Raw genomic sequence first — 23844 nt, 5'->3', positions numbered from 1 at the left:
AGGTGCTGCTGTCGATTGTCTTGACATTCTTAGTGCGTTCATCTTTGGCTTTGTGTTTGATCGAGGTCCAGTGGAACTTGGGCACAGAGGCACGAACAGAGGGGCTGGGTACAGTACACATCTGTACTTTCTGGCCACTTCCTTCCCATGTAGTGTGTGGGGTGCCCTTGAGCACAGAATGCTGGTGGCCCTACTATGTGTAGGGGTTTAGTGAGCGTATCATGGCTGCTGCCACTCCCTACCGAGTCTTGATAGAATGTGTGTGTGTCAAGAAATGAAAAAAAAAAAAAGTTGTGTTACTTTTATGCATCATTTCACCTGCTGTGTTAAGAATGAAAAACAGTGGCAATGGAATATTCCTGAGGCACGCCAGTGATTCCACACATGAGTGAAGTGCTCTTATATTTTCATATGAAACTGGCATTGCACATGTAAAGACAAATAGTAAATTTCATGCTATTAATTCATATTTTGAATTTTTTTTCTACTTGGAAGAAGACCAAGTAGTAAATCCAAACCCCTTACAAAGTTGAGAGACTGTGGTGAAATGAGAAGGCCATGCCAAGATGGCCTCTGGCAAGCAAGGGTCAGCCTGGCAACAGGCTGTGATTGGTTAGGGTATAAACCTCCCCTTGACTGGATTGGCTGCCTCGGCTATATAAACTGCTATACCAACTGAAATAAACGAGTCTGTGGGCTGCTTGCCTCTGGCCTGCTTTCACCTGACTCCCGGGGTCTGTGCAGTGACTCCGTGCCTCTTGCCCCTACTGCGCTCCTCCTCTCAGGACGAATCCACAGCAACAGAGAGAAAAAGTAAAAACAAACAAACAAACAAACAAAAACCCACACACACACACAAATAAGCCTTATAATTTAGTGCATCTACAGGCACGTTTCCCTCTTGTTTTCTGGACGCTTTTTCCTGGTTTCCCAAAATTGTTTAGTTGGTGTTGGTGGGGGAGCCATTAGAAAACCTTGGGCAGGGAAGAGACACAGACCATCACTTTGGAAGCATAGCCATGGCCAGGATACGGAAGCTGAAACAGAGGTAGCTAAAACAAGGAGCAGGAGGACACATCATGGTGCATAGCATTGGCTGAAACTGGCGCGGTGCACGCGGGGACATGAGACAGAAAGAAGGGCAGCACGAGCAGTCAGTGTGCTGAGTCTCAGCCAATCACTGCAGGCCAGAGGAAGCCCCGAGGGGGATTGCAAGATTTCTGGACTCAGCCACTGGGCAATGCCTCCCATTGTGACGCAGAGAGGAGGAGGAAGAGAGGCTGGGGTGGAGGAAGGGGATGCGTTGAAGGGTGGAGGTTGTTCTGGGGAGACTTGCTACTCTCCTGTCATACAGTCCCCCCATCCCCCTTCTTCTGGAAACGGATCCCAATTCCTCGGGCTCAGGGGTACGACCTGACCTGGGCTGGGCCTACAGTGGCACCTGTGGGTGTGCGTGCATGTGCACACACGGCTCAACTAGTGGTCCGAGGAGTGGGCAGATACAGGTCCAAAGCCAGGATCATTGGAATCCTTTTTCCAATGGAAGCTGGGAGATGTCCTTTTCCTCTCTCGCCCCAGAAGCAAGCCTGCAGCTGTGAGCTGACGTGGTTCTAGCAACTCTGAGACTCGGGTGTGAGAGAGTGAAGACATCGTGGAGTGGAGAGCTCCAAGAGACTGGAGTTCCTACTTCCAGGCAGTTCCTGGCTTGCCTTACACAGCCAGGGAGACCTAGCCCTCCCCACCCCAGCCTTTCATTTGCCTAGGCTGCTTGGAGTCGGGCTTCTGTCATTTGCTATGGAAAGAATCTTGACCAACACAGACATATAGGTGGGTGCCTGTGGAAACAGCATGCCCATATCGTGGAGAAGTGGTGAGGCCCAGAAGGGTTAAATGATTTACCCCAAGTCTTAGGGCTGGCAGACTCCAAGGCCTGGACTCAGGTTGCTTCAAAGCCGGTGACCTTTTGATGGGGCTACACTTTGTCTTCCTGCTCGGTGACGTTTTGGTAGCACTCTTTCCTGCAGACCCCGGCGTTCACATTCCGGGATATTCATGCTGCTGCTCTTTGGGGTTTCTGGCTTATTAACCAAGTATTATGAGGGCCAGACCATGAGTTCTCTGGCTTAGCTCCCAAATTCTGCTAATTCCCACATTCAAGGTCGCTGGTAGCCAAGAGCCCCGTGGCTAGTTTTGCTGAGTTGAAAGCCGGTGACTGTATGACTGAAACATTGTTTTCCTAAACTTTGTCTTGTTTTATGAGTTCAAGTGGAAAGTCAAATCTTAATTCCCAGTGAGACACCCAAGAAGGTGGTGACACACTGAGGCCACAGCTCCACGACTGGAAAACAGCCCTTCCTGGCCTCTTCTCACTCTGCCTCTGCTTAAGATTTTATTGCTTTTCCTTTTTTAAAATTCCCTTCTAGCCCACTAACCCAAATACAATCTATGTCACCTTTTATGACAAACTCATTTTAGGGAAATCAGAGACCATTATCCCTAATTGTTATTCCTTTCTTTTCTTTCAATAATCGAACCCTAGGGTTTTTTTTATTCATCCATTATTTTTTATGAAGGTGTAATTCCCATAATAAAATTCTGTCTTTATTTAAAATTATATTCACAATGGTTCCTGGCTGGGCCAAGTCAAAGCCAGGACTCAAGAACTCAATCTGGGTCTCCCACGGGGGTGGTAAGGACCCAGCCACTGGAGGCTCCATCACTGCTTGGAGGGTCTATAGGGTCTGCCCTATAGACCAGGGTCTGCCCAGGGTCTATAGGTATTCCAGTGTGGGACACAGACATCTTAACCAAGGTCTTAACCACTGGTGTAAGTGCCCACCCAAAAGTCCTCATTTTAAAGTGTACAGTTCCATGCCTTGTAGATTGACAAAGTTGTGCAATCCTCGCTACTCTCTAATTCCAGGAGATTTCATTAGCCATCAGAACCATCCTATCCCTGTTGGCACTTGCTCCACATTCCCTGCCCCCTCTAGCTCCTGGCAGTGATGGTTGGTTACATTTCCTATCTCTAGGGATTGGCCAATCCTGGACCTGTCACATACCTGGAGTCGGATGGCTTTTTTTTTTTTTTTTTTTTTTTTTTTGACAGGCAGAGTGGACAGTGAGAGAGAGAGACAGAGAGAAAGGTCTCCCTTTGCCGTTGGTTCACCCCCACAAATGGCCGCTATGGCCGGTGCGCTGCCCCGATCCGAAGCCAGAGCTCCTGGTCTCCCATGCGGTGCAGGACCCAAGCACTTGGGCCATCCTCCACTGCCTTCTTGGGCCACAGCAGAGAGCTGGACTGAAGGAGGAGCAACCAGGACAGAACCGGAGCCCCGACCGGGACTAGAACTCGGGGTGCCGGCGCTGCAGATGGAGGATTAGCCTAGTGAGCTGCGGCAGCGGCCCTCGTATGGCCTCTTTTGTGTGGTTTCTTTCCTCTAGCATACGCTTTCAAGGTTCAACCTCATTCTTTCATTTGCAAACAGTAGCCCCTTGTTGGGCATACCACAACGTCACCTTCTGTTTAACCGTCAGTTCATGGACGTTTCGTTTGCTTCCTACTTGTTGGCTGTCACCAATAGCACTCCTATGGATGCTGTGTGCAAGTTTTTGGGTTAACAGATGCTTTCAATTCTCATGGGTACATGCTGGCAGGGGGCGGGGGGGACTTACTGAGTCAGATGATAACTTCATGCTTAACTTTTTGAGGAGCTCTCTGCTTTCCACAGGGGCTGCACCATTTTATGTTCTCACCAGCAATGTGTGAGAAGAACCCTTGGTTCTCAACTGAGCGTACCATACCTGGAAAAAGGCCAGCTTTCCAGCTTCCCTTATGGTTATGCGTAGTCCTATGATAAGTTCTGGCTCATGGGATGGGTGATAAGTTCTGGTTGGGGACAGCAGTGTGGCGCACTGAGTTGAGCCACCGTGTGTGACACCAGCATCCATATGAGTGCTGGTTTGAGTCTGGGCTCCTCCACTTCTGATCCAGCTCCCTGCTAATGCACCTGGGAAAGCCGTGGAAGGTGGCCTAAGTGCTTGGATCCCTGCTCCCATGTGGGGGACCTGGATGAAGCTCCTGGCTCCTGGCTTCAGCTTGGCCCTGCCTTGGAAATTATGGCCATTTGGGGAGTGAACCAACAGAAGAAAGATCTGTCTCTCTCTCTCTATCTCTCTCTCTCTAACTCTGCCTTTCAAATAAATAAATCTTGTAAAAAAAAAAAAAGTTATGGCTCATGGAATGGGTGTGAGCAGAAGTCATGTGTGCCATTCAGGAGAAACTGTGTTCTTCCCTGTTGCTTTCTCCAACCTCCTGGTATGAATGTATGAATGCCAATTTAATGACTAGAGAGGCAGCAGCCATTTTGGGCCATAGAGTTTGAAAAACTTATTCCTTGGAACACTGCTCCAAAGATTTATATTAAATATACTATATAAGTATAATCACTAGCATTTATTTTGCCTGCAGTTACAGTGTGGACCTCAGGCACACAAACCTGGGAAGAACCACAAGACCAACTGGCTAGATGGTGGCTGCTCTCCTTCCTTCTCCACACTCCTGTCCTGAATCCCAGACATGGTAGCCTTAGCCTGTGGCTGCTCTGCCATGGCTCCCTCACATCCTGTGTGCTATCCCCTGTGTAAACCATTATCTCTTCCATTGTCTGGCATCGTTAGGTATGGCTTCCTCAAAGGCAGGGAAGCCCAAGTCACTGAACTTCCAGTGCCTAGCTCCATGCTTGCATCAAAGTACACACTTCACAAACATACATTGACTTGATTGTCACCAACCACAGAAGTGAAGCGTGGGCAGAGATTTAGAACTTGAACTAGTGAAGGACCTCCTGGGGAAAGGCATTTGGGGCCGAAGGAAATGGTCTCTTCAGAGACACAGGCATGCGACCCTGGTTTCAAGGGTGACAATGAACTTTGCATGGCAGGTGCACACAGGGCCATGGCCAAAGGTTGACATCAGCACAGTAATCAGGGGCTTGTGTGTCCCGCTGGGGAATACAGCTGTCTACTCCAGCAGTGAGGACCCACTGAAGGGAGACCCTGGAGAGGCTGGGATAGGAACACACGTTCTAGAGAGACTGCCTCCTTCAAAGCCCTGCTCGGAAATTAGCCAACTGTAGCCAACTTCTTTCAACAACCTAGCCCTCATTTTTCTCATCTTTTTTTTTAAATATTTATTTATTTATTTGAAAGGCAGAGTTAAAGAGAGAGAGCGAGAGAGAGCAAGATCTTCCATCTGCTGGCTTAATCCCAGATGGTTGCAGTGGCCAGGGCTGAACCAGACCAAAACCAGGCTCCAGGAACCAGAAGCTGCTTCCAGGCCTCCCACATAGGTGGCAGGGGCCCAAGCACTGGGGTCATCCTCCATTGCTTTCCCCAGGCCATTAGCAGGGAGCTTCTGTAAGGGATGTCAATGTCACCGGTGACAGCTTTACCTGCTACACCAATGCTAGCCCCTCGCATCTTTATTTATCTATTTTTGCCTTTTTTAAAGGATTTATTTATTTGAAAGGTAGAGTTACAGAGAGAAGGAGAAACACATCTTCCGTTGGCTCAATCCCAAATGGCCACAATACCTGGGGCTGGGCCAGGCTGAAGCCAGGAGCCTGGACCTCCATCTGGGTCTCCCACGTGGGTGGCAGGGGCCCAAGTACCTGGGCCATCTTCTGCTGCTTTTCTAGGCGCATTAGCAGGGAGCTGGTTAGGAAGCCGAGCAGCCAGGACTCAACTGGTGCTTGTACGGGATGACGGCACAGCAGGCAGTAGCATACCTTACTGCACCACAATGCCAGTACATGGCCTTTTGTGTCTGGCTTCTCCCATGGGGAGTGTTTCCAAGATGCATCCTCACTGTTGCACATCTCAGCGTTCAACTGCTTTGTAGGATGACTAGCATTCTGTTGTTCAGGTAAATGTCTTATTCATACACTCATCAGCAGACAAACATGTGGTTTATCTCCACCTTTTGGCTATCATAACGCTGCTAGGGACATTGCCATCCAAGTTTTTGCATTAGTTTTCCTTTCTGTATTCCTAGAAGTGGAGTCACTGGATCACAGGGTAGCAAACCTTTGTTGAGTAGCGGCCAACCTGTTTCTCACCGAGGCTCAACCTACAGCAGCCTAGGAGGATTCTAATTTCTCCACATCGTCATCCCCAACCCTTGCTACTGCCTATTGTAGCCACCCTGGTGGGCCTGAAGTGGTATCTCACTTCCTTGATTAGCGACGTGGAATATCGTTTCACCTGCTCATTGGCCATTTGTGTGTCTTCTCTGGAGCAGTTCTACCGAAACCTTCTGTCCATTTCTAAGTTGTAAGAGCTGAGCGTGCAGATTCTGGATACAGGTGCCCCTTCTCGGGCAGACAGTTTGCAGATATTGTCTCCCAGCCTGGGGGTCTTCTCACTTCGATCTTCTTCCTGATACCCACAAGGCTCACTGCCTGTCTGCATGAGCGGGACGTTTTCCTGGAAGGCGGCCAGGCTTGGTTGAACATTTCATTCCGTCCAAGGCTGCTTTTGTGCTCTAAGAGCAGAGTTTCATAGCTCCAAGAGGCCACGTGGCGAGCAAAGCCCAAGTTCTTAGGACTTGGCCCTTTAACAGCGTCTCCAGGCCTGTGTCTTCAAACATGCATGGGAAGCAGAGCGTGCACCTGGAGGGCCAACGGCAGCTTGGCAGCTCTGTGTGTGCCCGAGTCCAGCGACGGTGCAGCCCTCCGGAAGAGCCGTCTGCTTTGAGCACCCACGGTTTTCATTTTAATCAAAGGTCTTTTAAACACTAGTCAAGACCGTTTTTTCCCATGCAGCAAAAATAGCGCTTAGCAACAAGTAGAATAGGATTCCACATCTAGAATCGTGAGTAAACTACTCAACTTCCGGATAATGGAGGTAGGTTAACGTGGGTAAGCACCCAAACGAGACTAGATGGGCACTCATTCACTTTATTTTATTTCCTCGTCCATAGGTGAGAACGCGAAGGGTGCAGAATAACATCTCCCACACGTGGCGACTCTGCAGCTTCGCCTGGTTGAGGTAAATGGCTGACTTTTTCCTTCTGCAATCAAAGTTTAACTATGTGAACCGGTGCTCAACAGCCCAGGCCCTGTTATTGTTCTTTCTAGGATACTACAGCTTCATTTTTTTTTTAAGATTTATTTTATTAACTTATTTATGTGAAAGGCAGAGATAGAGAGGGAAAGACAGAGAGGTCTTCCATCCACTGGTTCACTCCCCAGGTGGCTGCAGTGGCTGGGGCTGGGCCAGGCAGAAGCCGGGAGCCAGGAGCTTCATCCAGGTCTCCCCCATGAGTGGTAAAGGTCCAAGCCCTTGGGCCATCTTCCACTGCTTTCCCAGGGAGCTGGATTGGAAGTGCAGCAGCTGGGCCTGAACCAGCACCCACGTGGGATGCTGGTGTTGCAGGCGGCCGCTTAACCCATAATACCACAGCGCCAACCCTCAGTTTTGTTTCTTGAAGTGTCTCTTCAATGTTCCAACACTTACAGCCACAAAGAAGCCAAAATGCTAAGCTAGGTGGAGAAGAGCACCCTCCCTCTTTTCTTCTGGGGCAGAACCTTTGTCAGAGCTTTGACCCACTCAGTTTTGCGAAGTTATTGGGGGAAAAAAATCAATCTCATGTTTTAGTCTACTGTGTGCTCACCAGCAAAGGGAACGCGTGATACATAGTAACAATGTAAAAAGTCTGAGGTCGGTTAGTTCCCAAGTACATATTAAATGCCACCATCAAAATACTGTTCACTGGTTAGCTTCCGCCTTCACTGAATCTAAGGCTAAACACAAAATCCGAGGAGGGAGAAGGGTTGAAAAAGATGCTACAAAATCAAGTTTATGTAGAAAAACAGGAGTTGGTAGAGCGCCTTTCTGTAGTCAAAAGTGTTTTATCTTTAGTTATCTTCTTCAGCATTAAAAATGAGTATATTCATTGAAAAAATGGTCTTATGATACAGGGAGCCTTAACAATCTTTCCATAAAATGTTATTGAATTTTAAAATACACTTTCATAAAATAGTTTTGAGAAGCATGGGAAGGGTGAAGAAGCTGAATTATTGTTTCAGAGTCTCTGAGTAATGCTTTTGGTCCAGTCCAGTCCAACCAGGTAAGCAAAAGGTTCAGAGAAATTATATTTTATGAATCAAGGTGATGAAAAAAAAAAAAACAAAAACAAAACTCCAGCCTGGGATCATTCAGGATAAAAAAGAACTTGTAATCAAATTCTATTTATAGGACCTATGCTTACTAAAAGGAATAGATAATATGTCAATATAAAAATTACTCTTACCACTTATTCAAGACTTAGCATTTTCCAGGAAGTGGCTAGTAGATTTACAACCATGATTTCTAACTTTAAAATATTATTCTTAAGTAGTAGATGGTTAAAGTTTTGTGGGTTTTTTTTTTTTTTCTTTTTTAAACAGAAGAAAATGAAGCACATTAAAGCTGAGTGACTCATCCAAGGTCATATAGCTGGTAGGTGGCAGAACTGGTTTGAAACCAGGTTTTTCTTTTACATCACACAGTGTAGACAAATAGCTGGATAAATTGCCCTTGTTAACTTAGTCAAATTCCATTGGAAAAATCCCAGATGTGGCAATATCTATCTTTCATGATAATAATAAATGATAAAATCCACTATGTTCTTATAAGTTTAGAAGACAAAGAGTTATCACAGATAATGATGACAAGCTGTTTGTGGCCTCAGTTCCAACAATTTAGAACCTGTAGCTCAGAATAAGAAACCCTGAAGTTCAAGTATGTGATAGGGGATATTCTATTTCATCACAAATACAGAGATCCAAAATCCCTTTTTTTTTTTTTTTGAAGGCCTATTTTGTCTATTTGAAAGAGTTACAGAGAGAGGTAGAGACAGAAAGAGAAAGAGGTCTTCCATCTGCTGATTCACTCCCCAAATGGCCACAGCAGCCAGAGCTGAGCCAATCTGAAGCCAGGAGCCAGGAGCCTCCTCTGGGTCTCCCAGGTGGGTGCAGGGGCCCAATGACCTGGGCCATCCTCCACTACCTTCCCAGGCACATCCTCAGGAAGCTGGATCAGAAGTGGAGCAGCAGGGACTTGAACTGGCACACATTTGGGATGCCGATGCTGCAGGAGGGGGCTTTAACCTGCTGCTCTACAGCACCAACCCTTAAAATCCCATCTTTGAGCCACTGTGTACAGGAAGCATCGAGCCTGCATTTGTCAGTGACAGCTCATTAAACTAAGAAGTCCCTGAAGAGGTCCCAGAGTTGACAAAATTCAACATGATGGTAGAGACTACACACAACGGGAACAAAGTGAGGCCCTTCCATGTAAAGACTGTTCTTGTGATGACTTGGCTTTTTTGATTGATTTATTTATTTGAAAAGCAGAGATTCAGAGAGAAAAGGAGAGAGAGAGAGAGCGAGACGAGAGAGAGAGAGAGAGAGAGCGCGCGCGCTTCCATCCACTGGTTCACTCCCCAAACAGCATTAACAGCCAGGGCTGGGCCAGGCAGAAGCCAGGAACCAGGAGCTTCATCTGGGTCTCCCACATGGGTGCAGGGGCCCAAACACTTGGGCCATCTTCTGCTGCTTCCCCAGGCGCGTTAGCAGGCAGCTGGATCAGAAGCGGAGCAGCCAGGTCTCAGACCAGTGCTCATATGGGATGCTGGCTTCTCAGGTGGCAACTTTACCCACTATGCCACAGCACCAGCTCCATGTTGACTTTTGTTAAGCCAGTATTCTTCACGCCACACATATTGCCCAGTGTCTGCTGGAGGAAATAGCATGATGGCCATGGGGTCTGCTTCCCCGCAGTCTTGTGTCGACTTTGCTGCCACGCCAGAACCCAGAGGGATGTCCATCATGGAGCACACCGCCACTCCCTGGCACTGAGAAGCGCTGTCAGTGATTCCACCTAGCGCAGATTTCAAAACATGGTTCCCACACCAAAGGACTGCTCTCCCCAGACTTCCTCCACACTTCAGACTCGGCAGAGGATGCCAGGTCAACCCGAGAGGGGATGTGCAAGCGGAACTGCTGGGTCTCGGTGAACGTTCCCAAGCAGGTCCCCAGGGACCCCAGCTAGTCCCCCAAGATACTGGCCTCCAGCCTGAAGATCTTTCACTCCTGTGGTACACATGGTTGTTGTACAGCCAAACCCACTAGGTGCCGGGGCACCTGTCACCTGGCAGCTGCCGATTTTCCTCAATGTATCTGGCCATCTCCCCAAACACGACATGGGACACCTTTTCAGTCAAAGACCACATTTTCCCACTGGACTGAAGCCCCTGATCCTTGTGCCTCAGCAACCGGAAACGGAAATCAGCCTTTCTCATCTTCAAAATCCAGAAGCCAATGAGATGTTGGATGAGATTTTAGGAGAGAATTGTCTATGTCTCTTTGGGCTGCTGTAACAGAATACCTTAGATGGAGTAATTTACAAGTAATACAAATGTATTCCTCACAGTCCTGGAAGCTTCCAAGATCAATGTGCCAGCAGATTTGGTATCTGGGAAGGAGTCACTCTCTGCTCTGCGAAAGTATTTACTGCTGTGTTCTCACATGCAGGACAAAAGGGACAAACAGACTCTTCCAAGCCCTTGGATTAGGGTGCTACTCCCACCCTCACTGCCTTTAGTCTTAAGGCCGCTGCCTTGGCGATTAAGTTTCAATGTGTGAATCTTGGAGGGACACTTACTTCCAAGTCATAGAAGTAAGGCAGGCAAAATAGTATAGTCCCTGGCACATGGCAATAGCTACAGCAACATATATGTGCAATTATCATTATTATTATAACCAAAGGATTTTAAAATGAATTTCAATTTATTTGAGAGGCACAGAGACAGATACGGGGTGGGGTGGGGGTACTCCCATTTGCTGCTTCATTCACCAAATGTTCGCAACAGCTAGGGCTGAGCCAGGCTGAATCCAGGAGCCCAGAGCTCAATCCAGGTCTCTCCTATGTGGGTGGCAGGGACTCAAGTACTCGGGCCATTACCTGCTGCACATTATCAGAAAGCTGGGGTTGGGAGTGGAGCCAAGGGTGCTGGCTTAACCACAGCACCAAATGCCCACTCTCACCACCAAAAGGTTTTCAACAGCAGAGTGACAAGATCATATTTGTGCCCTGAATGGCCATCAGGGCCAGATCCCATCATGAGATGACCACTCCGGAAAGGGTGAGGTCCTTTCCCTCTCCCTCTCTTTCATTGGTCTCCACGGTGGCCTTTCAGACCTCAAGGTCTCCGTTCTCCCTGCAGGTCTTCGGCTCCCTCTTTTAGCTCCCATGGACTGGCTGCAAGAAGCAAAGTGCACGCACAGATGGTCAGTGCAAACACAGCTGGAGTCCCAGGAGTCCCGGGTGGAGAGACAGGAAGTTAGTCATTCAACAAACACAGAGCATTCAAGGTGAATCAGACCTGGTGGGTGAAGGGAGTGGCGTCCCAGGGCCAGGTAGCCTGAGCAGACTTCCTTCTTCTCTTTGGTTGCTGCCCTGGCATCTGGGAGCCTGGCTCTGTCACATCTGGGCCTAAGTAGCAGCATCTGTAAAACGGATGTGACCACTTTGACTAGCACGCACCCCCTCCCCTCTCCTTTCTTTACCATCATGGTTTGGAGTTGATGGCCTTGCCTCTTATCTTGCTGAGAACCAAGAAAGACAGGAAGGAACTCCTTCCTGCTCCCCCAGGCCATCCACCAACTCACTGTGCCCAGTATCTCTCTGAACCGTCCTTGTGGTTCAGCCCCACTCCTTGTTGTCTGCTCAGTGACTCTGCTCTTGTAATTGTCACTTCCCTCTCCCATGTTCCAACTTTTTCCCACTCTACTGGGTCATTCCTGACAGTAGACAAGGCATCTGAGGAACTGGCTCCTCCCCCCTCAGTTTCAGCCTTTCCCGTTTTCTGTAAGCTAACAGGAGTTAGGGTTATGCAGTTTGCGACAGAAAAGGTCCTGATGAATGCAGGACCCAGAAGTGCATAGGCAAGAGCTAGTGATTAACTTTGTCATTCTCCGCACCATAGACGAGGAAGCAGATTTGGAAAGGTGAAATATTTACCCAAAGTCTGAAGCTTTCTTTAAAGCAAACAAAAAATACCTCTCTAGCTCACCATCTCCTGAGGGTACTTCCCCTCCAACCATCCCCTTCCTGGAAGAGTTCTAGGAAGAACTGTCTTTGTTTTCTTTCCACCACCTTGCTTGGAAGTAAAACTGCTCTTATCAAAGTTGTACCAACAGCTTTCCTGTTGGCAGGCCCAGAGGTCAATTTCAAGTCTTTTCTCACTTGATCTCCTAGCTGCATTTGACATTGTGGGTCAAAGGCTTTTAGCAGGATTAGTACCTCTGAGTTTCCTATTAACAAGGTTTCTAGGGGCTGTATCCCTCTCCTCATTTTCCTCCAACCTCACCAGCTGCTAGATCTTGCCTTGGGCTCAGTCCCCTGCCCTCTCCTCATCTCCTCCCATTCTTCTCCCTCTATTCTCTCCATTCCAGCCACTCTGGCCTTTCCGCTCTTTCTCAAACTGGTGTGCATGCCTCAGGGTCTTTGCACATGCTGTTCACGCCAGGCTTTGCTACTCAATTATCTTACTCAGTTCTCAGCTCCAAGTTTGGTCACCTCCCGGAATCCTTCACCCCCATCACAACGTAAGCTCCATTAGGGCAGGGACTTCTATTTTCTTCAAGTTAAATCCTCAGCTTCTAAAGCAGAGTCGAGCACACAGCAGATGCTAAGCAGTGAATGAGTAACAGGCAGAATGTCACAGCATGATGGTGTCAAATGAAAGCAGATCATGGAAACACTTCCTAAACTCTGGAGTACTAATCATGTGTAACTTATAATAATACACATTACGTTTTAATAAGCATTCATCAAGCAATTGTTTTGTGCTAGGTAATGGACTAGGCACTATAATTACAGAAATAAATAAGAAAAAGATTCTGCTCACTCTAGCTGGAAGGCTGGGGTGGGAACAATTAGAGGTGTTATTCTAGAACAATCCAGCCAAGTGCCATGGATGCACATTGAAGGAAAGGAAGACCTACTTCCCTTAGGGGGACAGGAGGAAATGAAATGTTCACAGAAGCTCACGTTAATCTGGGATGTGAAGGTGGTAGCTGGGCCGGCGAGACAGGGAAGCAGGAGGAACGGCACTGCAGGCAAAGAACTTGCCTACCCCCTCCCCCCATGCCGTTTGCTGAGCATCTTCTCCAAACGGGTCACCTGAGCCCGGAGCACCCTTGGCAGCTGCACCTCCCCTCTCCTCCCTTCCGTCTTTCTTTTCTCATTCTCAAACCCCGAGTTTTTCTCTGACCTGGTCCCTTCTTGGGCCCTTTTTATGTCTCACGGTGTCTTTCCCCCATTGGTCTTCAATGGGCCAAAGGTTACATACGACTTGCAGGGGGCTCATCATCTCTCCCCGGATGTCATGGCAACTCCACACTGTCCATCTTCAAACCCCTGTCACTAACCTCACAGGTGTCCACGAATTTCAGATACTGTTAAGGGGATGTCCGAAACTTCACAATAGTTTTAAAAGGGACAGATTAGATTTTTAAAGCGTCTGGGATATTATATGAAGGTAATGTGAAATTAACTGAATTGCACTTGGTAGGAAATAGAGGAAAATGGAGCAGCACGTATGAGCATGATTCCCCTTCAGGGAAGAAAGTATATGGTGGGGAAACCAAGCAGGATGGAAGCCATAGAATGGCGCAGGCCAAGGGCACAATGACATCCCTCTTCCTCTGGCTTTCAGCTTGACCCTAACCAAGTCATTTAATTCTCTGCGTCCCATTTTCTCCTGTCCGATGACAGCACTGAACCAGATGTGCCAAGAGCAGGGCTGTCCTTGCGTGAAGTAGTGAGAATAACCGCAGCAAAATCCGTTCGCTCCTATCTCCTTCCATTCAGCAGGCTTTTCGGGTGCCCACAAGCAGATAAAGCCTTATCTTCCCACCCTAGAGACCCCTTTCTTCGGTTTCACTCATTCTACGCCCTCACTGCCGAAAGCGGAGCCCCAACACCGCAAGAGATCCCTCTGCGTGCAGAAGCGGAAGTGGGGCAGCCACACTTCCGGTACCTGGCCTGATCCCGCCACACTTCCGGTGCCCCGGCCTGGCGCTCGCCACACTTCCTGTTGATCCGGCCGGCTGGCCGGGGGCTGGGCTGGGCTGGCCGGGGAGGCGGGCCGGCGGGCGGGCGGCGGCGGCCACTGGGCAGGCGTGGGCGCGCGCGTGGCTACCGCGGGCACGGAGCGTCCGCCGCGTCGCCGGAGCCCACAGCACCCTGGACGGCCGCGCCTCTCGCCTTTCGTGCTCCCGTCCGGCCCTCGGCCCCGCCGCGCCGCGCCGCGCCATGCCCGCCGTGGACAAGCTCCTGCTGGAGGAGGCGTTGCAGGACAGCCCCCAGGTACGCCCGCGGCGTGAGGCCGGATCCTTCGGAGGGGGTGGGCGGGCAGACCCCGCGGCCGTGGGGGTCGTGGACGGTGTCGTGACGACCTTCCAGCCTCAGCTGAGACCGAGCTGTGGGGTGAGGACCGCCTGCCTTAGGAGCCGAGTGCTCGGGGCAGATCAGCGTTTGGTGTCTTCGCTTTGTCCTGTGCAAAGTAGGGGTGATGCGTGTCCCTCCTGGCTGTTGAGTGCAGTGGGGAAGTACCTGGAGAGTTGTGGGCTGGGTCTGGCGCGAGGTCTTGTCCTGTTTCACTGCTTGCGAGCTCCGTCCCGCGCTAGTACTGGTGTCATGAGACCTGGTGGGTTTCGGGCCAGGATGGGAGGCGAGGAGCCCGGATGCCGTCCCCGCGGCCCCAGGCCTCCCTGGCATCGTTGTCCCACTTGCAGAGAGAGGATTACGCTGCTTGCCCTATTTGTGGCACAGGGGAGCTTGTTTAGCAAACACGCGAGTCAAAGGCTCTGAGCTGCGGGCCAGAGCTGCCTGTAGGTTCAGCAAATGAGTTCCTGACCCGGAGCCTTTGCTCTGGGGTCTTTTGTTCCTCTTCCTTTTTTAAAAGATTTATTTATTTTATTTGAGAGGCAGAAAGAGATCTTCCATCTGCTGGTTCACTCCCCAAATGGCTGCAAAGGCCAGAGCTGAGCTGATCTGGAGCCAGGAGCCAAGAGCTTCTTTCAGGTCTCCTACGTGAGTGCAGGGACCTAACGACATGGGCCATCCTCTGCTGCTTTCCCAGGCCACAGCAGGGAGCTGGATCGGAAGTGGAGCAGCCGGGACTCGAACCAGCGCCCATATGGGATGCCGGCACTGCAGGCGATGGCTTTACCTGCTGTGCCACAGCGCCAGCCCCATTCCTCTTCCTTTAACATTTCCCCAACTTCAAATCTGCCCTCCTGTGTGCATCCTTGGGTTATTGAAATAAGTGTCTATTCCTTACTGTCTCAACTCTGGGAAAATCCGAATGCAGTTAAGCTGTTCTGGTCTTGCCTGGTCGTCCTGGGTCCCAGTCCCTTTTCTCCCTGGAGGGAATCGCGCCTCCTAGGGTGATCCTTGAGTGCAGGTCCCTACACCTGCTCAGCACCCCTCCAGCCCAGAATAGATCAGAAGCTCTGCGTGCCCATTCCTGCGTAACTGAAAGCAAGCTGTGGCTTTTCTTTTTTCCTTTCTTAAATTCACATCCACTGGGCTGCCTGACCTTCCCAAGGCCTCCTGTATGAGACTTGTGTTGTTCAGTGGACAGAAGACAGTTTCAGAAGGCACCTTACCCATCTGTACCTGTTGTGTGGGATCTGGACGTCAGAAAGAGGAAGTTTCTAACAGTCACTGTAACCAGGGATTTCTGTTTGCTCTGTGGCTGGGGATACCGAGGTGCTAAGATACACTGCTTTCCTTACCAGACGTGGTGATGGCCGAGCCACGTGAGGGAGGTCGCACTAACTGCTGCCATGTTGTCCTCCCTAAGGTCTTGGCTCCCACAAGCGAGTCTACACTGGGAGAGTGGTTTGTAGGGTTTACTCTGCCCTGAGGACGCAGTGAGCGGTCTGGCAGGCCTGGATTCTAATTCCGACCCTGTCCCTGACTTCTCCTGGGATGGGGGTGGGTCAGCAAATCCCCACCGAGAGGCCGGCCCAGTTAGCCCAGATCTGCAGAGCGAGAGGCAGGGAGCCCAGGTGTGTGCTCAGGGAGCCGCAGGAGCCGCAGCGGTCCGTCCTGTCTGCCTGCTTGTGGCTCTGCGCGTGGCGTTTATGACTGTGGACACTCATTGCGCTTGGACGTGCCTCTTCACGAAGGGAGTGCCTCTATCATTGCTGCCGACCTCGGCCGCACCCTGTGAGGGGTCCTGTTGTGCTTGTGGAACAGCACGCACGCGCACTGTAAGGTCCGGGACGCTCCGCAGAGCGGGTAGCGCTGGATGGCAGGTGGCCTGGCCCGGCCCTGCCCGGCCTCGCTCCCAGGGCGATTCATAGACTCGGACCAGAGGGAAGCTTGCCCAGCACCTTCCTCTTACGTGGAAAGATGAAGACAGCCGGAGCTCCTGAGTGCGTTTTATTGCCAGGCCCTGTTGTATCAGCTCACTGGATCCCCAGGCCATCTTTTATAGCTGGTCCTCTAGAAACGACTGGAGAGCAGAGAAGAGAAGGCACTGCCCGAGAGCTCGGCGGCCCGGCCAAGGGCCAGGACTAGAGGATTGTGCACGTTAGCCCAGGCTCCTGGCCCCTGGCCTGGCCACCGTCGGCCACCTAAAACGTTTTCCCCCAGAGGGGGAGATCCCAGAGCCCGTGCGTTTTGTTTCCTCTGGTTTCTGGGGAGCAGCTGCGAGGGAGGCTTTAGTCACCTGCTTGCACAGGACTGATGAACACAGAAGCTTTTGTATTTGCGCCGAGTGACCCAAGAAGAGCTGAATGGACGTTGACTGGCCCTGGACACATGCACTCATTCCCTCCTTTCTAGCTCGCGGTGCTGCTCCATGGTTGTAAGCTAGACTGTGGGCGGACGCCCGGCCTTTCTGCCTGGCTCTGACCTGAGAGAGTGGGAGGTTTTGGGGATTCGGATATTTGCTGTCCGTGGCTGTTGGCGAGCTCCTGCCTCTGCTGGCTGTGGGCATGTGGTGATAAGTGGGGGCCTGCCCCCCGCTGGCGCCCAGTCTGTTCTGGGGAGCCGTCCCAGTACGCCGTGAGCGCTGCTCTGGTAGGAGCACAAGTGAGCCGCGAGCCCCTGCAGCTCCTTCAGCTCCTGCTGCGTTGGGGGCTCGTCCTCTCGTCCTGCATGTAGCAGCTTTTGAGGTTAGGTGAAGACGGAAGCACTGTGGCTTGCTGTTTGGGTGTCTCGTGTGTTTTGCAGTTAGCATGACCGAAATACTGAGGAGTCAAAGAGGACAGGCTGGGTGGCCCAGCTGGGAGCAGCCGTCTCCAGCCACCTAGTCCCTGTGTTTGCTCAAGCCGAAGGCCTCACACATAGCCTGAGTGCTTTGTACATTTCACTGCTCAGGGGTCTTGCTCCATGGCTCTTTTCATTTATGATGCACTTTTTTTTTTTTAGAGATTATTTATTTGAGAGGCAGAGTTACAGACAGAGCGAGGAAGAGACAGAGACAGAGGTCTTGCATCTACCAGTTCATTCCCCAAATGGCTGCAACAGCTGGAGCTGAGCTGATCTGAAGCCAGGAGCCAGGAGCTTCTTCTGGGTCTCCCACGTGGTTGCAGGGGCCCAAGCACATGGGCCGTCTTCCACTGCTTTGCCAGGCACATTAGCAGGGAGCTGGATTGGAAGTGGAGCAGCCAGGACTTGAACTGGCTCCCCAAATGGATGCCAGGGCTTTAACCCTCTCTGTACCACAGCGCCAGCCTCTCTAACCGTCACATTGTTTCAGTCCTCGGTGCTGAGGCTGCCGTTGAGAATGTTAGGACTGTTTGGTTAGGTAGCACCCCGCCTGTTTAAGAGGAAGGCAGGATGCACAGCTGAGGCCTTATCCGAGGGTAAACGGGCCACTCACACTCCTGAGGGAGCAGGGTGGGCAGGACAGGCGGAATGCAGACCCTGAATCTAGCACTGTTACCTTTGGCCCCCTGAGCTCGTGTTCTGTGTGTAGAACTGCAGTGAGAGCCACTGCTTAGCTGAGTTGGCTGTGAACAGTGAGCAGCACGCACAGAGCGTCTCCATGCCCGCGTGCCGGGGCAGCTGGGAGTGACACCCACCGGTGTCTCCTGGCTCTCCTGGGGGAATTTGAGCGACTGGTCTGCCGTTGCCCAGCCCATGGTCTCAGGAATCCCTGTTGTTCCAGATAGAGTTTTGAGCAGACGTCCTGCTGGTGAGCGTCACGAGCCACACAGCGCCTGGCTCTCCGGTTGTGTTTTTCCCAGGGTGATCACGGTCTAGTTCACTTAGGAAGGGAAGACTGGAGTTCTGCCAGTTCTACAAGGTGTCTCACACTCAGTATAAAGAAAAACACAGAGCCGACACTAGTGATGCAGTTCCTTCCATTGCTGTAGGTGAGAGCTTTCCAGTGGGGTGACCGGAGAATCCGGCTGCAGCCAGCCCCTGCCCCACCCTGCCCAGCAGAGGCAGCCTCCTGCCGTGGAGGAGGGTGACCGGCCGTGCCAGCCGCCCTGGGTTTCCGTCCCAGCCCTGCTGCTTTTAGCAGTGGGAGGCTGAACAAGTTTCTTGACCTTGATGAGCCTCAGTTTCATCATCTGTAAAATGGGGTCAGTGCAGTCATGGTGTCTACATCGTCAAGTTGTTGGAAGGCAGAGGTGACCCAACAGACGCACAGCATCTTGCACGCAGGAGGGGCAGAGTCAGTGGTCGCTCTCGTTTTCTTTCTTCCCTCAACGTGGAGGACTTTTAGGCAGGCCCTCTCTCTTCATCTTCCTTCTATCTCCTGTGCCGTTATCTTCCGAAGAGTACTAAAAGCAGGAAATAGGAGTGAGCTAACTGGGCCTCGTAGTGTTGATTTTTTTGAAGAGCTGACCGACTGCGGTCTGGTTGTATCACCTCTTCCCTAGTCATGTTAGTAATAACCTGGGAAGGTACCAGAATCCTCAGCGTCGGGCGCCGTGAGCACAGGAAGTCCTGTGAGGAGCGGGAGTTTGGCCCGGGGTTGGTGCCTGTGTTTCATGTCAGAGTCTTGGCCCCAGCACCCAACTCAAGTGGTTGGATTCCTGGTCTCAGCTTCAGTCCTGGCTGTTGTGGGCATTTGGGGCGTGAACCAGCGGATGGCAGGTCTGTCTTCCTACCTCTCAAATAAGTTTATAAAAAGAACCTTGACTGTTCAATAACATTTTTGTTTAAAGATTTACTTGACTTATTTGAAACACAGAGTTAGAGAAAGAGGGACAGAAAGAGAGATCTTCCATCTGCTGGTTCACTCCCCAAATGGCCACAATAGCTGGGGTTGGGCCAAGCTGAAGCCAGGAGCCAGGAGCTTCATCCCAGTGTCTGATGTAGGTGCAGGGGCCCAAGCTCTTGAGCCATCCTCCACTGCTTTCCCAGGCATGTTAGCAGGGAGCTGGATCAGAAGTGGAGCAACCGGGACTTGAACTGGTACCTGTATGAGATGCTGGCATTGCAGGTGGCAGCTTAACCGACTATACCACAGCACTGGCCCCTAGGTGACATTTATAGATAATTATGTTGAAGACAGTTTTGCAGTAGCATTAAAATGAAATTATGTATTTTAAAGCACTTAGTACCTAGCACAAGGATAGTACCTCTAAAATATCATGGAAGTGGAAGGGCCACCTGTTCCCAGTGCTCGGGTCCCTAGCCCAGAGGGTGGCCAGGCCTCACGAGCCACTTCTCTGACCCCTTAGCTGAAAGAGAGAAGCAGTTGGAATTCGTTTGCAGGGAATAAGGAGCGTTCACCAGGACTCATCCTTCGTGAAACGCTCTTCTGTCACCTCATTAAGGGAGTTTCTGTAACTAACTTTCCATCTTTGCCTAGTGGATTATTTTCCGGAGATCATTGTGAATGTCGGAGCGTCCGTTCCCACTGGACTGGGCACTTTCACGCAAGACGCTTGTGTGGCCGAGTCTCTTACGGGGCGCCCTGATCCTGGCTCCTGCCCGCTGCAGTACATCACCGTCTCCTTGGTGTTTGCCATGTGCCAGGGGCTGTGCGGGGCATGACGGGAGACGCCTGCCTGCCAGTGACCTGGCTCAGCTGCCATCCCGAGCTGGCTTTGTCGTTCTGTTCCGTTTGAGTTTTGTGCCCAGAGCTACCAGTGGTGGGCCCAGGGCATGGGGCATTTCCTGGCCATGAGCTTGAAAGTTGGGTGAATAAAATGCGATGCAAACCATGGAAAGTGACTGTGGCATCCTAAGAGGAAAGAATGACATACTAGTATACAACGCTCACAGTTGCAGCAGGCAGCCGCACAGCTGGCGCTCTGGGGCGACTCCAGGCCCAGGTGCCCCAGGTGCACAGCCAGCTCTCGGCTCGTGCTCAGTTCGTGCATGTGAAGGGAGAGGCTGCCCTTTGCAGCAGTTTTTATCGGATGACCTTCACTGTTGCGTAGGTGGGAGCCCAAATCAGGCCAGATGAGAGCCCTTTAGTCTTATTAATCTTTTAAAAAATGGCTTTTTTATCTGGCCCTGACTCTCCCATTGTAAAGAAGTTCTGGGGGGCCAGAGCTGTGGTGTGGCAGGTAAATCCGCCGCCTACAGTGCTGGCATCCCATATGGGTGCCAGTTCAAGTCCCGGCTGCTCCATTTCCGATCCAGCTCTCTGCTATGGCCTGGGAAACCAGTGGAAGATGGCCCAAGTCCTTGGGCCCCTGCACCCACATGGGAGACCCAGAGGAAGCTCCTGGCTTTGGATTGGCGCATCTCCAGGTGTTGCAGCCAATTGGGGAGTGAACCAGCAGATGGAAGACCTCTCTCTCTCTGCCTCTCTCTCTCTCTGCCTCTCCTTCCCTCTCTGTGTGTAACTCTGAGATAAATTAATAAAATCTAAACAAGAAGGAAGCTCTGAGAGCTCCAGGCCCCCGGTCAGCAGGAGAGGCAGGAGGTGCCAGCTGGTGGACCAGCAGGTGTCGTCCTCTCCCTCAGTGTGCTGCGTGCGTGTGCCGGGTGCGGGGGCTGTGTGTGTCCCACCTCCCACGTGACCTCTCCGCTGAGCAGTCATCCAGCCCCTGCCCTCTTCTCTTGCAGACTCGCTCTCTGCTGAGCGTGTTTGAAGAAGATGCCGGCACCCTCACGGATCACACCAACCAGCTGCTGCAGGCCATGCAGCGCGTCTACGGAGCTCAGGTACACTGCGGGCCTCTGCCCTCCCCGGGGCATCTCTCAGAGCTTGGGAACGTTGAGATTTTGCAGTAACATCCGACTTAATTTTTCTCACTTCCATTCACCTTAAAAAAAAAAACCCACGACAGTCTGTTTGCGTTGTTTAGGAAAGAAGGTGATCTTCCTGTACCCAGACCAGTGCGAGGGCACCCAGAACAGCTTTGGGTTGCTTTCTACAAATCGTACCCCAGTGGGAGGCCTCCGAGTCTCCTCTCGTTTTTATCTTGTTCTCGTGGATGCGCAGTCCTGGATGGCAGCCTGGGAGGGCACAGATGGCTTTCAAGCGAGTTGAGTCACAGTTCTGAAACTGTTGGGTGGCTTCTTTGTTTTGAGGAACAAATATCTCCAGCTTGCAAAACCATGGAAAGTAAGTTGCTGAGTAGCCAGAGTGAATCTTTTTTTTTTTTTTTGGAAGACTTTATTTAATTGAGAGGTAGAGTCACAGACAGAGAGAGGGAGAGATGAGAGAAAGGTCCTCCATCTGCAGATTCATTCCCCAGATGGCTGCAACAGCCAGGGCTGGGCCAATCCGAAGCCAGGAATTTCTTCCAGGTCTCCCACGTGGGTACAGGGCCCAAGCACTTGGGCCATGTTCTACTGCTTTCCCAGGCCACAGCAGAGAGTTAGATCTGTCAAGAGGAGCAGGGCCAGGGCTATGGCCCAGCAGGTTGAAGCCCCGGCCTGCAGTGCCGGCATCCCGTTTGGGCGCTGGTTTGAGTCCAGGCTGCTCCACTTCCAATCCAGCTCCCTGCTAATGTGCCTGGGAAAGCAGCAGAGGATGGCGTGGGTCTTTGGATCCCTGCACCCATGTGGGAGACCCAGTGGAGGCTCCTGGCCTCCTGACTTCAGGTCGGCTCAGCTCTGGTGTTATCATTTGGGGAGTGAATCAGCAGATGGAAGACCTCTCTCTGTCTCTACCTCTCTCTGCAACTCTTTCAAATAAATAAAATAAATCTTAAAAAAAAAAAAAAGGAGCAGCCAGGACTAGAACAGGCACCCACATGGGATGCTGGTGCTGCACGGGGAGGCTTAGCCTAGTGCACCACAATGCCGGCCCCCAGAGTGAATCTTTTTAAGATCAAGCAGTGCTCACATAGGTTACTTTCTAGGAGAACATTTATGAGTTACTTAAAAATAAAATCATGTTACCCATTAAAGTATCCCAGCTACTGCCAGTTTTCATTATTGATTCCTTGCTACCATAGTTCTGTGTTAATGTTTCTTTTTCTAATTGATGCTGTCTAAAGAATGCCACATTCAGTAGTATAAAGCTCTAGTATAAAGTTGTGTGTAGTCAATTATTATATAGCTCTTAGTACTCCTGTTTTTACTCCCTGATTATTAGTCATTCACTCTTGTATAGGGAAGGACTCAGTCCTTGCCACTAGGGAGCTTACGGGTGGGTGGGAGACAGACTGATGTCCAGAGGGTTGCAGGTGATGCTGGGAGTGGCTGGTCTCCTGACCCGGAGCAGTTGGGCTGGACACCTAAAAGGAGGAGGATGGTGATCAGTGAGATTGACTGAATACTCACTGCTACCTGCTAGGACATTTCAGGGACTTTGACATTGATTACTTCCTTTACATTCTTTGACAACTCTGTGGAGTGCACATTGTTATTGTTACCCTATTCTTACACCCCCTTTAATCCTTAAGAAGACTTAAGGATTCTGCTGAGCAAGTTGCCCAGGTCCCCCCAGTTAATTCGTGGCAGAGCAAGTCAGCCTGAAACCAGACTCAGCCACCTCACTAGTCTGCTTGGGGCACCAGGGAAGTGGCCGTAGAGTACAAGGGAATAGCTGGGTTCCCGAGGCAGCTAGGGGTGAGATGCCACTGAGCGAGTGTGAAGAGGTCAGTGGGGGTGCATGCATGATGAATGATGCCCAGGTCTGGCTTGGAACAGCAGGGTGGAGGAGTGAGGGAACACAGGAAGAGGTGTGCGTGTGTGTGGATGTGTGTACATGACGGGGTGCCCAACGTAATTCTCTTGTGAAACACTGATTTTGAAGAGTGGGGAAGGGGATCTTGTTAAAGGTTTGATCTACAGTTGGGTGTTTGGCACAGTGGTTGAGACGCCACATGGGATTCCGATACCTCATAGCAGAGTGCCTGGGGTTGAGTCCCAGCCCGCCTTCCAGTCCAGTGTCCTGCTGATGGAAACCGCAGTAGTATAGCAGTGTAACTGATTAGTTAGAACTGGCTTTGTTGATGAAGGAAGTTGTGCTGGTTTGTGATTTTGCTTGTTTGCTTTGTAAGCCATTCAGAGTTTGGAGACATGAGTACTATGTCAGTTTTTAGACATTTATTTATTTACTTATGAGGCAGAGGAAGGGAGAGAGAGGGAACTCCGTCTCTTCTGCTGGTTCCCTCCCTGCATGGCTGCCGTAGCTGGGATGGGCTGGACTGAAGCCGGGAGCCTGGAACTCCATCCGGGTTCTCTGGTGGGTGGCAGGAGCCCAGTCACTCGAGCTGTTACCCCTGCCCCAGAGTCTATACTGGCAGGAATCTGGAGGCAGAAGCCAGAGGTGCGCTAATGTCTTACCTGGCGTCTTAACTGGTAGGCTAAATGCTCACTCTGTCGATTTTTAATTTGAAGCCCTGCTTA

At 50.9% G+C, this 23844-nt stretch overlaps 1 protein-coding gene and 1 long non-coding RNA gene across 9 annotated transcripts in view; one reads left to right on the top strand and one right to left on the bottom strand.

Annotated features, from left to right (window-relative positions):
* Window positions 1-10813: 10813 nt before the first annotated feature.
* On the bottom strand, window positions 10814-14838 carry LOC138844422 (uncharacterized). 3 transcript variants are annotated; one of them, XR_011380245.2, is made up of 3 exons: window positions 14665-14838; window positions 11429-11552; window positions 10814-11304 (listed from the first exon to the last, which is right to left on the bottom strand). It is a non-coding gene; the product is annotated as an uncharacterized LOC138844422 (long non-coding RNA). The 3 variants fall into 3 exon arrangements; XR_016217003.1 differs by lacking the exon at window positions 14665-14838 and adding an exon at window positions 13967-14090; XR_016217002.1 differs by lacking the exon at window positions 14665-14838 and adding an exon at window positions 14090-14366 and having other exon boundaries at window positions 11168-11304.
* The window catches only part of APPL2 (adaptor protein, phosphotyrosine interacting with PH domain and leucine zipper 2), a 50614-nt gene continuing 41053 nt past the window's right edge, over window positions 14284-23844 (top strand). For all 6 annotated transcript variants that reach the window (XR_016216998.1, XR_016217001.1, XR_016216999.1 and 3 more), the window contains exons 1-2: window positions 14284-14418; window positions 21106-21204. Coding sequence is in view for 2 of the 6 variants with exons in the window: in XM_051846053.3 (XP_051702013.1) it covers window positions 14365-14418; window positions 21106-21204 (153 nt within the window). In the remaining 4 variants the exon portion in view is untranslated. The remainder of the gene's footprint in view (window positions 14419-21105; window positions 21205-23844) is intronic.

This window comes from Oryctolagus cuniculus, chromosome 11, assembly GCF_051225735.1.
Source record: "Oryctolagus cuniculus isolate XC-2025 breed Fujian yellow rabbit chromosome 11, ASM5122573v1, whole genome shotgun sequence".
NCBI lineage: Eukaryota > Metazoa > Chordata > Mammalia > Lagomorpha > Leporidae > Oryctolagus > Oryctolagus cuniculus.
This window is presented reverse-complemented; position numbering and strand designations above follow the sequence as displayed.